The following is a 14,393-nucleotide window of genomic DNA, read 5'->3' on the forward strand; positions in this document are numbered from 1 at the left end:
GCATAGCAAAAAATAAGATAAAAGATTATAAAAGTACCACATATGAAATGCCAAAAGTAGACAAATTCCAACTTACTATGTGAAGCTGCAGGTAGTCTTCTAGGCCGCTTGCACTTTCCACCCGGACTAGAATGGCATCTTTAAGCTCAGTGCTAAAGCCAACAGCTAGTCGGTCTGCCCGTGTGCTCGGCCGATCATTGGGAGGCCATGTGTATGTAATAAGGGCTCCACCCCGCCCAAAAATGTAGGTAGTTCCAGCTAGAAGAATAAAAGAAGAAAAACATTATAAACCAACACTAGCCAAGACCACAACAACTTAGTGTTAACATGACTCAATGCATGTTTCTCATTTGAAAACATAAATTACTCCTAATGATAAAAGACATCTGCCCTGCCAGTTACAAATGCAATAAAAGAATATGCAATTAATGTGAACACCACCATGTCTACCTGTGCAATGCACATATAGTTGTTACCTGATATCAATATTAAATGCATCCCTATAAAAATTCCCAATTCCCACAATTTTTTAATAGGCGGCATATGCAATTAAGAGGAAGCTAATGTTAAAGGAACAGATGTGAGACTTCACCCAGGCACCAAAAGTATGCAGTTAGGAGGCACACAATTAGACTGAAGAGATAGAAAGCTGGCAGTAAAAGGGCTCATATATTTTCATGTAAATCAGCTGCAACAAATGCATTACTTAGTATACCTTAGGATTCTGTCACAAACGAGAATCTAGAAGAAAATAAAACACTTAAAAACTCATTTCAAATCCTTGTCAGTCAGCTCATTGGAAATTAAGCACTACTGTTGAGTTTGTTATTCTATAATTTTTGATGTGCATCTTTACTGAAATCTGCCTTAATCAGTTAAAAGGTGAATAAGATACTTGTGGATTCTTCAGACAGAAGCTTGCCTATTTCTGGATGTGTTAAGAATATTTTCAAGGAGCTACAGAATAGTGTAAGTGATGTGCAGACAAATAAATGTCTTCTGGTACATTTTGGCATCATGGTCATGAGAAAATAAGAGGAAGATGAATAAAAATAGAAGGATTATACAGTAGTATCTCATGAAATTCTACAATACAAGGCATAAATCATGCTTCATTTGGTGAGCTGTTATTAATAGTAGATCTGTCCAGAAAAACAAAATTTTCAGCAGCAAAAAAGAATTACAGGTAAGAACTATGTGGATGCAGCTGTAGTAGAATATGTATTGTGGAATACATTTTATGATAGTCCAGCCTAGAAATGGCAGCTGATGTACTGATAAACCTGCTCCTTTGGTAAGAAACAGAAATGGAAAAAAATATTTACCACAAAAATGTTAAGAAAAAGTAAAAGCATGTAGGTCAAATAGGAATCCAGGAATGCAGACACCCACTTAGATTACTAGGTGTTTCGGAAAAGAAGACATTGTAAGTGGGAGCAAAGGTTTTAGAGAGAATCGACTGGAATGCCACCTGTTACGACTGTGTCAATGGTTTATTATTATTATTATTTACATTTTTTTTCATTTTTTTTTTTTTTTACAAATTTTGCAATTTTTCCCTGCTCCCTTGTTATTTCTTTGGTAAGGTCTTTGCATTGTTGGTAATTTTTTTCCAGTCCCTTTCATCACTAATTCTGTAAGTTGAAGAGCTTTGTGTATTCCTGCTGATTACCTCAGGTCTTAGCTGAAACTTTAGCTTGCTACTCTTTGCTTGTTTTATGAGGGCTCCCTTTTTACTGCTTTTGTCTTTATCCAGTTCACTTTTTAAGTGTTGTTGAACTTTGACCATTTTCATTAGCATTTTCTGTGCTACATTTTTTTTGGTAATTATTTGGATTACATTTTGTTTTGCTTCTTTAGCATTTAGTTTGATTTTGTATTCTTTGATAATCGAATCTTTAGTTTTGGAAACTTTTTCATTTCTATTTGTTAATTAGGGATGTTTTTGATTCAATTAGTTATCAGTCATTTTCCAACCTGCTACAGTATATCCTAACACAAGGTCATGGGGGTCTGCTGGAGCTAATCACAGCCAGCACAAGGCAGGAACAAATCCCGGGCAGGCCACCACAGGACACACACACACACACACACATCCACACACTAAGCATACACTAGGGACAAATTAGGATCACCAATCACCTAACCTGCATGTCTTTGGACTGTGGGAAACCGGAGCGCCCGGAGGAAACCCACGCAGACACGGGGAGAACATGCAGACTCCACGAAGAGAGGACCCGGGAAGCGAACACAGGTCTCCTTACTGCGAGGCAGCAGCACTACTTATATCTTTCAAATTTTTCTTTATTTCATTTATTAAAGTAAATGTGATTAAAAGGTTTTGTGTATTTGGGCCACAGTTTTTTTTTGGGTGGTTCCCCCTCTCTTTTTAGGTTTTACCTTTTCAGGTCTTTTTTTGTGAGTTTTAGGCTTCAGGCCTTTTGAGAATGTGTAGGTCTTTTAGTATTCAGGCTTTGAAGATTGAGGTCTGAATCACAACTTCACTGTAATAAGAATTAAACGGCCTGTTCATATTGCTGATCAACTGTATCATTATTATTAGAAGTACTCAACATGAAAGACACTATAAAAATCCATCTGATCATCTCCTGACAACCACATTCCTTTTTTGCGTGGGTTGACTTTCTGCTGATACTTCTTTGGAGGTTTATTTTAAGCTTCAAAACAGATAAATTCATTATTATATAATTATATTTGGAAATATTAATTATTTTATTTAAAAACGTCTTGACTAGCCCACTCCACAATAAATTATTAATGATGCATCTCCTTCATCTTTATGGAATAATACTACAAGCTTTTTATTTTGATTAGCAGCCAACGTGCCCTAGTAATTAAAGAGAAACAGCAAGCTGACAGATTTTAATTTTCTGACTCATTTATGTGGCCCTGAGTGATTCTCATTGCTCATATGTGCTTCAAATGTAAGGCTGTTACATACTGCTCAAGTGAAGTGCTTTGGAGCGCTTTTCATTATTTTTTTTTTGTTGTTATTCTTGTAAGGTTACACAAAAATCAGTATCCATCCATGTAGAATCATAACATTCTCAAATGCGTTTAGTCCATTTTAGAGCCACTGGAGGCTAAACCTTATGCTGGCTGGATCATTTGCTAGACAGACTTCAACCAAGGACATGACAATTGATCTAAGATGCACATCTTTAGAATAAAACCAGAGTACATAGTAAAAACTGAAATGAGTTCACGCTCATGAGACGGTGACCAAGCTATGAATTGAACCCAGATTCCTCAAGCTGGGACTTTGCCTGTCTAAGCTTCATCCTCTGTCATGGAATCCAATCATGTTCCAAAACCAGACGTGGACTTGCACCAGATAGCACCCAGATTCATGAATCTTAGAGGAACTGAAATATTCTCTGTGTGATTTGTTCACAACATCACTACCCTGCCTCTCCATAACTGAAACAGAGACAAAATTGTTACACCTTCATTAAATCTTGACTGGATAAGTGGAAATATGTTTTCTGCAATCCACCTGCAACGACTGCAGATAGCCCAGTGGCAGATAAAAAGCGTTGCTGTCAGAGTGCTGATACAGGCTAAGCACAGTTGACATATTGCCCCTTAGCTGGCTCCACTGTATTGAATGACTGTCCAATTTAGGATTCTAGTCAAAACTCAATTACCTCCTAAAAATTACCCAAATAACAATAGGGGTAGCTTTTGCAGCTTACCTACAAAAACAAAAATTCTGTCGCTCTCTCTGATATAGAGGTTTAACCATTTTTTTTTTGTCTTTTACAGTTAGCATTTTAAAAAGAATTTAATTACTGGAAAAACCTGCTAGCTGTCATACTATATATACTGAAGAGATTCAGTAACATCTGCCATACTGTATATATGCTATCTTAAACCAAACTCTTCAGGGGAACTGCTTCTTTACATCTTTAGAGAATACATTAGAAGAAAGCAAAAATAACTTAAGAGAATTATAGATGTCAAAATCTCTTTATGTGGCAAATAAAGCAACTAATTAACTAACTAAAGAGGACAGCAAATAAATGTGCAAGCTGTACAACTGTTTCATTTCATCTTTGAAAATTTCATGTAAATATTACTAAAAGAATTAACTTTTTCTTACGGTAAAAGATGGCATATGTAATTTTATACTTTCATGGTTATTAACACAAATCAACTACAGTGATGGTTTTTCGTCTCTCTCAAAATGTGTTTTACTTTAGATGTTACATGAAATGAAACCTGACAGCTTAGCAAGTTTATATTCAGTTACAAAATTGAATTTAACTTCACAATTGTATCCCCTGCACTCTCATGTTGCCCCTTAACTGGGTGTATTCTCCTCCAGGTTTACTTGATCTTATTTCTATAGATTGAGTGCTTCTTAATATCTTAGATGCTGTGCATTACTGAAATACTAATGATTTCATATCAGTACAAAATGATGCAATTCAGAAAAGAGACCTGGCAAATAGCGGGTGCCAAATATAGATATCTCTAGGGCCTCATTGCATCTTTAGGCTATTTCAGTACATCGCCATAGGTGATCGCCTGCGTCCTCATTCTGTTCACTAAGGAGTTGCAGGCACACAGACTATTCAGGTAACATTTCAAAAAGAATGGAGTCCAGTAAGTGAACTGGAGAATTATGAAAACAGCAATTTCTAAATGTCAGCGGTAAACCAAAACTGACAGCTGGAACTAAAAAGCTCAGCCATAAAAAAGAGAAACGTTAAAAAAAGAGTCAGGAAATTGTAAGGGTTTAGCATGAACCATGCAGGCCTCAGCTACTGAAAATGGATTTTCGATTTCCAAAATACAACACAATGAAGGTCTTTATCTAATTTTGTGCCTTTATGGTGAGAGCTAGCAAAAGGGTTTTGCAAAGTCAGTCATAAGGTTTATGGAACTATAAAGATGAAACAAACCTATCTAATATTTGATAGAAGATTGGAAAAAAATGTTTGGTTAGTACATAAAATGACAGATTTCATAATTTTCATGATATAACAATTAACCTAGGATGAGAATTTAAAAGACCTAACAAGCAGAATAAATATATATTTAAAAAAAGGCTGCACCAGCACACTACTCAAGGTGGCCAATATTTTAACCAGATGTTGGGTCACAATTCTGTAATAACACCAGTGAGGTATCAGTAGAATGGACAGCCCTGAATCCCCAGTGAGGGCGCCTCTACATCATCACAGTTTTAGATTTCACATGAAGATCGTCTATTAGAAAATAAGGCATTGGCAGTAAACTGAAACAGCCAAAAGACATACTGTGCCACAAGACATATATATTATATACCATCTGATACTCTAAACATCCTGAGTAGCAATAGCCAAAATTAAAAGAATCCGCCTGATGCACCAAAAGTGATATAACATCAACCACCAAATCCGTGGTTTGTCCAATTCTATGTTTTATTTAGAAAAAGAAATAGTGGAGGCAAGACCGCTATTTAACTAATGCCAAAACCCTATCAAGGAGATTAAGTTCGCCCATTTCAGCAAAGTAAAAGGCAATGGCTAACACCAACGGAGACTCATTAAAATACATGAGCTAAAAAAAGAAGCATATCACAACAACAACAACAACTTAACAATTGACGTATGCACGTGTATTTATTAATGTTCTATATATTTCTCAGGCTGATAGAGAGCAGTGTGGGGTATACTTGCAAGAAAACTGGAGAGGACTGCTGTGCTGAAAGGAACATACAGGGAAAAAATAGTGCTACTAGCAAAAGCTTCATAGGAGCACTAAAAGATCTTTGAAGGGAGTCTGGGTCACCCAGATATACCCATAAAGGGTAACCCAGAAGTGTTCTTCACCCCAGGACTAACAACGTCTTCTAGGTTGAACTAGATATTGTTAAGCATGGAGTTTGGAGCTAATGCGTGACAATGGCTCATAAGATGAGAGGGAAGAAGGCCAAAGAGCTGTCCTGAGATCAGAGGGAAATGTTCAAGGCTGGATAGGTGAACCAGTCCTCCAACAGTGTAGTTAGACACTGTTGTTGTTTGGGTAAGCCGGAAAGTTTGGGCTCTATTATTTTATCTCTTTGTGTATGGTTCTTTGTTGCCTGTCCCTGTTATTCACTTGTTTTGTTAATACCATCCCCTTTACTTCATTATATTGGCTTTCAGGTTATGATTTTGGATTTTGGGGAACAGTTTCGAATGCTCCTGAAGTTCACATCAGATTGTAAATATCATCTCAGCACTCTGTACGAGCCATGAATCAGCAATGTACATATAGGATTAACTTTATAAATGACATAAAAGCAATTTATATGAACTGCTGGCATGTGGGCTACATATCAAGTATAAGGTGAGAGCATTAATCTGGCAATTAACAGTCCATTATGGTATGCTCACCAGTGCATACCAAGTTTGCATTTACTTTCCAAAAACTAATTTAACTGCCAAAATGAGTGTTTTAGTGCTCAAAAACTGGCCTTGTATGATGGTTTATGCTTTGTGATTAGTGCTCCTAGGACCAGAACTGAAATCAGGAAATTGATACATGGATGAATGGATGCAAAGAAATGAACTGCAGTAAGAGTGGCAGACAGTAGACAGTGTCATTACCTATATAACGCTTGTGTTTGCAACAATACAAAGATATTACATTAAAACATTAAAAAGAGTAAATTTGATAATGTCACACACGTGTGATTAGGAGAGAGCTGAGTGGATCAAGTAAAGGTAATTACCCGCCAGGCCAGGGGGTGGCTGGGTGCACTAAACCTACGTCTGTTATCTCTGCAGACCAAATACTGGCAAACCTGCCTGTTTCAATATCAACAACGTCACTTCCGGTTCCGGTGCCCAGACTGATGTCACTTCCGGTTCCGGCACCCAGAAAGACGTCACTTCCGGTTCTAGCCCTACATGACACCACTTCTGCTTTTGGCTTATAAAACTGCCATCTTTTACATTAACTATCAGTTCAGTCCAGAACTCAACATATGCACATCTGTGCTGATTTTGGAGCCCTTTTTGTAGCCAGGGAAAATATATGGGTGGCTGCCCCAAACCTTTCCAGTATGTTGAGACTCATTCTTTTACAATAAATTAAATAATAATAATCCCTGGAAGTTAAACTGTAATGATTAAATCATCATTTTACAGCCCTTTATTAAAAATCTTTATTAACTTTTGAACATTTCACACCTACCTAGTGTGACTTGCAAGATAACATCACTATCCAAGAGTTTGAAAAGACTTGCCCAGAGTCATACAGTCAGTCAAAGGTAAGAAGTGACCTGGACTTTCATCCCTCTATTTTCCGGAACCTAATATTTCTATCAATAGGGGTGGGGTGGTGGGATGTATTTATGGCATCCTGAGTCAACACTGAAGCCAAAAATAACCAAATAAAATAGTTTATCTGTCCTGGGCACAATGAAGAAATCAGTACTGGACAGAGAAGTCCATCATAGACACCTTAAAAATCTGTGCCTCACATTCAAGTGACCATTTTTAATTTTTAAAAACAGGAAATATCGACTTGTATCGTTTCTAAACCACATCAGAAAAGATGCATTGAATGTTCAGTCATCTCCAAACATTAAGCTTAGGGAAATAAGGTAAGTCCCCTGTCAATTTCACAGCAATATTATTAAGAGATTAACAAGACTTTACAAGGATAATCCAGGTTTGAGAAAGCATTTTTGAAGAATGTCAGCATAAGAGACATACTTGTACACTTGTAACCAAACTTGTAATGATTTCTTATTAATTGTTTACAGTGATGTGCACTCACATAATAACAATGATTGGTATTTCCCTTGATCTGTAGTGAACCACAAGCATTTAAACACAGCAAAATAATTATGTTTAGAATTTTTTAGCATATATTATGGTATATATTATTTCACAGTAATTGGCATTTCCCTTTACCTTTAGTGAAATGCAAAGCATTAACCACAGCAAAAGTGTTATGTTAGGATTTTCTTTACCATATACCTGTATCAATTTACATAATTTACAATTTCCATATTGTGGGGCAAAACAAAATATTTAGTAGTTTTGGAAACTGAAGAATTGTTGTTGTATGTCCACTACATTTACTACATTTATGTTTTCAGTATCTAGCCCTATAAAAGCATCTAGGTCCCTCACAGACTACACAGGATACACTGTAGTCTTAGAAAAGCATGGAATAAGTTATTTTGATGAAGATCAGCTTCTAGGCACCATTATTTAGTGGGTATGCTCCCATGCTGTCTACTGTGGATACTGAACAATATTAACAATAAGATGTTGATCATTTGTTTTAAAACATCTTTGCAATTGCCTGAGTGGGCACATTTAGCCAGTATCAAAATGGCATATTCTACAGTATTAATTTATTACAGAAAGAGAGTTTGGTTAAACATTTTCAAATAGTCCACTTGACAGCTGGAGAGTAATGTGAATTTTGCTGGAAAATGTAGTGAATTTAAACCAAAGATTTGCAACATAAGAGACTGCCATCTTCAAAGTGCTGCTCTGCTGTAATAATCCTTATACATAGAAAGTACTGAGGCACTTAACTGCAGCTGTCATTTCTTTTCAATCTCAGTTTGTAGAAACCACAAACCTTCTTTGAAATTTGTACGGGAAAAATATTATTAATCCATGATAAAAACTGTACTATAACTATGTTAAATAATACTGTTGCCTGAAGATGTGGGCTACTAGTGAAATCCTTGCCTCCTCACAGCACCTATAGACTTTATATTGCTATAGTATTGCTATAGTAAAAAATGACATTTTACTTTAACTCAGGAGGCATGAATTGGTGGCTAAACATAAAAAAAGCAAATGAAGGCAAAAATAAAAATCTCTGTCACTCTTTGTGGAGTGTAGTAAACAGTCAGAAGTGCACCACCCATATTCTCGCTCATAAGAAGAAATGAGACATACTACTTCCCATACTTCCCATACTCCCACTCTGTCAGATTCATATTGGTATATGGTGCTGCGAAAAAGGGGGAGATCTGGGATCTTGCTCTGTCCCACTAAATATGAAACAAGATGGAGTGCTACTCATGCCTTCAGCAATAAGGCTTGGTTGTAAAAAATACGCTGTTGTAACTCCTTGTACTAGATTTATACAGGATGCTCTATGTCCACTTCTTTATGTTGTATTTAGAGCTTTTGATGTACATTAATATTTGAACCTACTGATATTAGTATATATTTATTTTTATATATATATATATACCGTATATACTCAAATATATATATAAACGTCACCCTCGCGTATATTCGAGTCATGTCCCGCGAGAGTGAGAGAGAGAGTGAGCGACACACACACACACACACATACACACACACACACGCGCACGCACATGAGAGAGACACACACACGCGCACATGCATGCACGCAAGCAGAGAGAGAGGAAGAGAGGGCTGGCTGAGAAGGCAGTTAAAGAATGCACCGGGCTTGTTTTTAAAGGGACAGATTCGAGCATTGTTTTAACCTCGTTGTATTTAATGAAGACTTATTTCTATTGGATTTTAACCTTAACTTCTGTTTACAGCGATCGGTTCATAGGGTGCATTGCTGCAATGTTACTTTTCTTGGTGGTTTATTACATTACGAATTTTTCAAATGTTAATTTTTTTCCCTGTACTTAAAACACATTAAAAAAAAGTGTTTTTAGCGAGTGGTTCGTAACACTACAGCGCAAACTCTTGCAGTGTTAGTTTTCTGTTTTGTTCAAGGTTTTCTCAGTGTTATTCAATATTTTTATATTTGGTTTACTATTACGTTATGCATTCTATGGTATGGTTAACTATATTTGTGCTTAAAAATCTTTAAAAAAAATTTATATACATACAGTTCGTACGGCCTGGAATGGATTAATTTTATTTACATACAATCCTATGGGGGTAATTACTTCGGGTCATGACCAAATCGGATTACGACCAGAGTTTTGGAACGAATTGTGGTCGTGACCTGAGGTTCCACTGTGCCTGGTTTGGTCTGCAAGCAGTAGAAGAACTGCTGCGGGCTCTGTGTGGTGCTGTGCAGCCTCTGTGAGACTCATTCCAGGCTGTGTGCTCAATTAATGAGCTGATGCCTCAATTAATGTACGGTAATTTTATTGGTATTTATTTTGATTATTGAAACTTACCAGTAGATTCTGCATTTCCCACCCTAGGCTTATACTCGAGTCAATAAGTTTTTCCAGTTTTTGTAGGTAAAATTAGGTACCTCGGCTTATATTCGGGTCGACTTATACTCGAGCATATACGGTACTCTATACTACAAAGCAAAATGCAGTTTTGCGTGTGCCACTATGCTGGATTTTTTTCCTTGATGCTTTCCTACAGACACCTTAGCAGCTTAGTGTAATGTTTAAGATTAGCAGGCTGTTATTGGGGAAACTCTTTATTAACAAGTCCATCATTTACGAAAGACATGATCATCATGGGCTTGATGCTCGATGACCTGACATGCTTTTTTTGGCTTGTTGGAAATAATGACCAAAGTCATCTGCTTGATTGTAGAATAAATGTCAGAAATGTATGTCTCAATCAGCTCAGCACAGTGCCACTTGGCAGACTGATTAACAATATTGCAGGCATGCAATACCTAGTGACAGAGCTGATAAAAAAACTATAACCATCTCCTGTGCTATTGGCCAATTGTGGAGTTTTTGGGACTCCCACCTATAAATATCTTACATATATATATATATACATATATATATATATATAGGGAAACCGGGGGCATGTACAGCCGCCCTAACCTGACACAGCACAGACAGGCAGAGACACAGGATTTTACCACACAGCACACACATTTTATTGATCTTCCTTGTGGGAACCACTCTACTTAACTTTCCACTGTTACAAAACTGATCTAAATTACAGCTCAACACACAACACGTCATCTTCTGCTGCTTTCTGACTCTACTCCCTCTCTGGAAAGCTCTCTCCTCTTCCTCCTGACTCTTGTGTCCCATTAGCAGTGGCTGGCTACTTTTAAACAGATCCAGCTCCCCAGTATACATAAATATAAGTAAAGTAAGTCAAAATTTATTCATAAAACACCTTTCACAGGCAAAGCCCACAAAGCACTGTATAGTTATATAAACAATTAAAAGTATCCATTGAAAAAACAATGATACAATCAAAAAGTGGACAATAAAAGTACATAGAAACACTGCCCAAAGGCTTGCCTAAATAAGTATGTTGTAAGCTTACTTTTAAATTTATCAATGGAATAGCCTCAGTGTAAAAGAGTGAAAAGCACCATCACCAAATATCTTCAGTCTGGTACATAGTAAAGAAAGGACAGCCTGTCCTATATAAGGGCTCTATAAGTAAGAACCAAGATTTTAAATTAAATTCTAAATTCTACTGGCAGCCAATGGAGAGATGATAAAATCGGTGTAATAAGAAACCTTCAGCTGGATCTAGTTAGAAGCCTGGCAGCTGCATTTTGTACAATTTGCAGATGGTTCAAGTCAGGTTTACTCAAACATGTAAGCAATGATTTACAGTAGACTAGACAAGATAAGAGCATGGACAAGCATTCCAATCTCCATCTTCGTGATCATAGCATATATATATATAGTATAGTATATATGTGCACAAGAAGTGACACAAATTCCCAGAATCAGTCAGTAGCACTGGAGTAAGTATTATAAAGTACAGGTAAAACCAAATTTTTATATAATACTTCAAGGACAAAATACGACGGGGTTTAGGTGCATTTCGTCATACCTGATTTACACTATATACTGAAAATAAGAATGTATTATTCATGCAAGACAAGGTTCTAAAATGTACATATCTGCAATCTAAGGATCTGACCAATCTCTGTCCTGAGACTTGCAGAAGGCGTTGCTATGTCTTTCTAGAGACCAAAGAGATTCCTGGTAATATTTGACAGGCATGGAAGAATAAGCAGGGCAGAGAAAATTATGCTGTTTGCTTAAAATTAGAACAAGTCCTCAGGGGCAGCAGAAGCAAAATCTACCAGTGGACACAGTTGGCCTGATCTACCAGGCCATAGGAATTTTGGAAGGGAATGCTTTGAAACCTAAATGATTTTTATACTGGTTTGAAAGTTACCTTGGGATGGTGTTTAAATGGAAACCCAATACCAAGAATTAATGGATCAGTGAAGGTAAAAGGAAATGGTCCTCTGAAGGGAGATGGTAGAAATCAGACAAGAGAAAAGGAGCCAAAGTATAGGAAAAGCAGAGAAAATAATCTTTTAGCTATAGTAGGTAGGGATCCAAGAGCTAGAAAATGTAGGGCAAATGGGTGTAAGTTTGTGTGTTGTAATCTTGTAATCTGAAACATTTTTCAATATATAAACCTTGTCACGCACGTGCACATGGGAGGCAGCTAAAGAGCCAGAGAAAGGGCAATTCCAAATCATACTGAGATGTGGCAGAGTGCGCTGACTCTTTTCCTCCCTTTCCTGCAGACCATTCATGGGAGATTCCACCTGGCCCTCTTGACGTCACTTCCGGGTCCGAGCCTATGGAAGAAGACCTTGCTGGCTCCAGCCCCTGTGATGTCACATCCGGGCTCGAGTCTATGGCTGAAGACCCTTATGAGCCCAACCCCTTTGACCTCACTTCCTGTCTTCCCCTTTAAAAGCAAACCAGCTTTTCCCTAGTACCTCGGTTCTGTTTTGGACTCGGTTTTGTGCACAGATGTGCTATCATTTTCGACAATTTGCAGCCAGGAAACCAAATATAGGGGTGGCTGCCCCAAACCTTGCTATAAATATACCTGTTCTGTGAGTCAGTTCACAACAATGAAACACTGTATAAATTGCTGCCCTAAAAAGTTTTTTTTTTCTTCACATTTTCTTCATGCTTCGATGGGATTTGAATACATATGCACTGTGTGTGGTACAATGTACAGTGTGTTACAATAGAGCACTGAACTAAAAGCTGTTGAGAATGACTGTAATGGATGACAGAAGATGAACTCTTATAAAAAAGAGCACTGAGTAATGCAGAGGAAAGTCCTACACAAAAACAAAGATGACTAGTGAAAAAAATAGCTTTTTTGGCAACAGTGAGAAATGTATTTGAAGATGTTCCAATGATGATTCATTTCAGCTTAATGAAGGTGATATGAAGAAAATCAGTGCAGAGCTTAGGAAAAGAAACAAAAAAAAAGACATTTCAAAATGGATGAATACATTCCATTTGTCAAAACAATTAACGACTGCATGGTAACTTGTCAAGTGATTGTCAGTACACTGTTGCTTCTAAAATGTTAAGATCTCAACATGTCCTGCAGCAGATACTGTGGCAAACAGAAGAATGAGAAGATGATGTAAAATATTAACTTTATGGCAGATTACAGTTTCTGAAAAAACAAGACAGAAAAAATCAATTGCTTTTAATAATTGCCGTTGATCAGTTACAATACAGCAATCCGGCACAACAGGTAATGCCTAATGCCACACAACAACAACATTTATTTATATAGCACATTTTTATACAAATGATGTAGCTCAAAGTGATTTACATGATGAAGAAAGAGAAAAAAGACAACATAAATAAGAATTCAAATAAGGGAACACTTTTTAACATAGAATAAAAGTAAGGTCAGATGGCCAGGGAGGACAGAAAAAAACCAAAAAAAAAAGAACTGCAGACGGCTGGAGAAAAAAATAAAATCTGCAGGGGTTCCAGGCCACGAGACCGCCCACCCCCTCTAGGCATTCTACCTATAAATAAATGTATAAAAAATGTAAAAGTATAAATGACCTCAATCAGTCCTCATTGTATTCAGGGTTCTCATGGAAGAACTTGATGATGACGGTCATGTGGACTTCTGGCCTTTAATCCATCAGTGTAGAGAAATCACGGTACACAGATCCAAGAATGTCCATTCAGTCATTAACATACAGTTGTCATTACCTACACTGAAATTTCACATTCTGCCAGTTTTATGAGTATTCCCCAAGCTCTGATTACCTTCTACAACATGAACTCATACAAGTTATAACTCCATATTAGCCCAGTATGAGTGAGTGTTGATGTTATGTGAATGTGCCTTATGATGGACTAGTAGTAGTGCTCATTACTAACATTCACTCATTTCTACTTGGGTAGACTCCACCTCACCATGACTATGAACTGAAAAAAGGAAAAACAAAAAATAGACGAGTTCTTCACAACTGCATACTTAAGATGAAACATACTTAACAGTTGACAGTTGACTGTGAAGACCAAATTTTCCAAAAAATCACTTACTATTGTGCTCATTATGAAAAAATCAATGTTTTTTATTCATTGTATGAAATTTATAAGAATTGCTGTAACCAAATAAAAATGAATATACAAACGTTTTAAATTGTTGTCTCTATCATATTGAATGGACTGGTGCCATGTGCAGGCCTTTTTCTTG

At 36.9% G+C, this 14,393-nt stretch overlaps 1 protein-coding gene across 8 annotated transcripts in view; it reads right to left on the reverse strand.

Annotated features, from left to right (window-relative positions):
• The window catches only part of LOC120539266 (neurexin-2-like), a 2,018,463-nt gene that overhangs the window by 340,469 nt on the left and 1,663,601 nt on the right, over window positions 1-14,393 (reverse strand). For all 8 annotated transcript variants that reach the window (XM_039769182.1, XM_039769181.1, XM_039769180.1 and 5 more), the window contains one exon: window positions 77-258. In XM_039769182.1, the coding sequence (XP_039625116.1) occupies window positions 77-258 (182 nt within the window). The remainder of the gene's footprint in view (window positions 1-76; window positions 259-14,393) is intronic.

This window comes from Polypterus senegalus, chromosome 11 (genome assembly GCF_016835505.1).
Source record: "Polypterus senegalus isolate Bchr_013 chromosome 11, ASM1683550v1, whole genome shotgun sequence".
Lineage (NCBI taxonomy): Eukaryota > Metazoa > Chordata > Cladistia > Polypteriformes > Polypteridae > Polypterus > Polypterus senegalus.